Source organism: Musca autumnalis, unplaced genomic scaffold, assembly GCF_047663935.1.
Source record: "Musca autumnalis isolate F117 unplaced genomic scaffold, ASM4766393v1 scaffold_4, whole genome shotgun sequence".
NCBI classification, from domain to species: Eukaryota; Metazoa; Arthropoda; class Insecta; order Diptera; family Muscidae; genus Musca; species Musca autumnalis.
Genome location: NW_027411977.1, coordinates 22,530,750 through 22,534,111, shown reverse-complemented (window position 1 = coordinate 22,534,111; position 3,362 = coordinate 22,530,750). Strand labels below are relative to the sequence as shown.

The 3,362-nt window shown below is 36.3% G+C and overlaps 1 protein-coding gene across 1 annotated transcript; it reads right to left on the bottom strand.

Annotated features, from left to right (window-relative positions):
* Positions 1-630: 630 nt before the first annotated feature.
* LOC141401181 (oxysterol-binding protein-related protein 11-like) lies at positions 631-3,021 on the bottom strand. The gene is made up of 3 exons (XM_073981124.1): positions 1,891-3,021; positions 1,420-1,816; positions 631-1,267 (listed from the first exon to the last, which is right to left on the bottom strand). The coding sequence occupies exons 1-3, from the start codon at positions 1,976-1,978 to the stop codon at positions 1,081-1,083; spliced, it is 672 nt and encodes a 223-aa protein (XP_073837225.1). The 5' UTR covers positions 1,979-3,021; the 3' UTR covers positions 631-1,080.
* Positions 3,022-3,362: the final 341 nt, after the last annotated feature.

The following is a 3,362-nucleotide window of genomic DNA, read 5'->3' as shown; positions in this document are numbered from 1 at the left end:
TTAATTTAATTTTGCTGTCGGCAACGCAACTGTTGAGTTGGGTTGCCATCCATAATCGACCATTAGATTATGGATGGCAACCCAACTCAACAGTTGCGTTGCCGACAGCAAAATTAAATTAAAATCTGAAGGTTCAAAGCACTTATATTGAATGGATTTGACAAAAATTTCTGTCGTTTCAGTTATTTTAATTGTATGATTTTTTATCTGGCAACGTAACTGAGTTGCTATCCATAATCGACCCTTTAGATTTATAAGTCCACTCGATTTAAAATGTCAACGCTAACAATGTCGCTTATGGGTACTATACACGATATGTTATTTTACATATGTGTTGTCATTTTGGATATACATTTTGTATATAAAAAGTGACAACCCATATGTAAAAAACATATCGTGTAAAATACCCATTAATCTAGATATTTTGTTATAGTATGTTTACATTTCCGAAATCCACTCGATTTCAACTGTTAATTACATTGTTCAAACGTCAAATGAAATGCAATGTAAAGTAACTTATCAGAAGATAACTTGCGTGGTCCTATATGAACTGTAAGGAACAAGATTATAAATTTATTAATTAAAATCTTAACCTCAACTTGGAAAAAAAATAATTCAAAATAACATTAATAATACTTTAAAGGCTTTTTTTATTTAAACGTATTTTTAGTTTGCAATCGCCGTAAAATTGAATTGTTACATAGTAAGTTTGTAAAAACTTGTCAATTGTTACGCGCTTGAAGCGTATTGCTTTTTTTTGGTATAAATCTGGACAAATCGGAATGGTTAAATGGGTGAAGTGGGTTGATTACGTGGTTTGTGTGCGAAAACTGCTGCTATACAATTTCTTATTATTAGTTTTGCAAAAGGATAGGAAAAATAGGGTGCACATTGTTTCTGGAGAGGAGAATATGGTTATGGATGGTTTAAAAAACATTGAATAAATTTAACAATAAACACAATACATCAATGTAAATTAGTCCAAGCCAAAGATGATGTAAACTACCATTCAATGGCTCTTTGTTTGGCTATACAACGTAATTGGTTTGCTTCATTTGCTGGACCAACTATTGTATAACGCTAATTAACACTAGTTGTCTCTGAATGCGGTGTATGTATCTCTTGGTGACGCTGCAACAAGCTCAGGCACTGATGTAGACATTGGGTACTTGCGGTGGATATTGCTTTCATTAACAATAGATCTGGATCGGTAGGCGAAAATGTTTCACATTCTATATTTTCAATAGCGCGAGCAAGGGAAGCATTACTGTAATTGATAAACAGAAAAAGTTAAACTGTAGTACAATAGTTATGGGTTATGGCGAGGAGGAGGTCAATAACCACCATGTGTTTTTTATCCATTGAGGAAACAAAGTAACATCTTGGAAAATATAGACCCAATCGCAAAAATAGACTTACCATTGTTCTGTTAAGTATAGAGCTTGACGAGCTGAAGCCATGGCATCCGAAGCTGCCAATAGTTCTCGCGGAGGCAATGGTGTTGAGTTACTAATATCCATGGCTTTGGTGTGACTTTCCACAACAGCCCTCAGACCATCTACCCATTCTTGACGAGCTCTGGCATCAGCTGCTCTCAATTTAATGGTATCACCCGAAGCACATCCAATTGAAAATGTACGTGAATCCTCATCACTTGGACATACAACCGCACCGGCAAGATGTACTTGGCCACGAGGAGAACCATTTAGGACATGGGCCGGTGGTGCGACATCATCACCAGCCGATGTGCTATCCGATAAATAATAGCTTAGTATACCGCTTAGTGGATCTACCGTAAACCATCTGTACTGCCAACCTATAATATTAAAATAATATACATATGAATGATTATGATTGCCAATTGCGTTTCTATTTCAATTGTATACAAACCTTTCATTACATTAGTATACTTGCAGAGCAACCCATTTAGCTGATGACGTACTCCTTGATTTAACACCTTATTTAGATTGGTTTCCATGCCTTTCCTTTTGCCACTACTACCACTAATAGCTGGCTTCAATTGTTGATATGCTGTTGATACTGAAAACTGAGATAGGGGGGGTGGTGTTTGCGATATCGATGTTACTATTTTATGACTGTCCTCCTCGCCCGGACTTGTAAGACTATTTCTCTTCTCGGCAGCCGTATTCTCGAATATCTGTTGGCCTTTTAGTTCCGTAATTGTTGATGCAAAATTCACTTGATGCGATTCCTCTTCTGAATGTGGGCTTTTTAATCGCGATTTATTTTTTCGATGTGTGAAAGTTGATTTTATTTTACGTAGAATGTTTGCAATTTATTGTTAACAACGTCAATGGGAAAATGTCAAATGCTGCTGCGACACAACTGCAGTTTGTTGGCTTTTATTGGAAAGTTCAAAATTTTTATTGAATCCACGGATTACTCCCAACAATAGAAAAGTCTGACGCACTTGATGAGCTCCTGTTGTTTTCCTGGTTATAGTGAAAGTACAAAGTTGGTGTGATTTATTTGTGACGTTGTTATTTTGCCTGTGTTTATAACGGCGTTCAGTTATTTAATTGTGCCATGGGCCAAAACAGAATTAATCGTCGCTTGCTTTGCTTGCTTCACCAAATGTCAAATTATAGCTGTGTTAAGAGCATTTAATAGCCAGCAGTGTTCAAGGTTTCTATTCGCCCTGATCTCGGCAACGATTACCCACACGCACACGGTAACTAACGTTAACCTTATGGCTGCCAATGAAAAAGCCGGTAAGTAAATTTTTGGAGCGAAGATGAATGGGTTTATATTTTGATATTGAATGTATGTTGCTTCTTACAGGCCACCAAATCTCTGTCTAATCATGGGACACTGGTAGCGCTGTTGCATGCATTCCTCGAGTCCGTGTAGTCATTATCCAGGTTATTACCCAGCAAAACAAATTTGGAAGTTGTGCAATTGGAGTTATGATTTCACAACATCTATCGATGTAGTCCAACAGAGAGTTATGAAAAATGCACTCCGTTCGATACATTTTATAAGCAGTTGGTGTAGAGATCCCTACAGAAACAAACAGTTGGTTGATCCCTACACATTTCTTCAAAAGATAAACAAGAGTGTATACATTTCGGAGATTTTGTCATACTATGTTTACATTTACGAAATTCATTCAATTTCAACTGTCAATTTCATTGCTCAAACGTCAAATCAAATCCAATCGATTTCAGATGAGTTTTCATTTGACGTATACACAAAGGAAGTGACAAATGAAATCGAGTGGATTTCTTAATTTAAACATAGTATTATAAAATAAAGAAATAAAAACTTAAGTTGCGGACACTTTTTTCGGTAATTCACGAGACGAAAATTTTTAATGGAGTGGAGTTGGAGTCCCTGTCGAA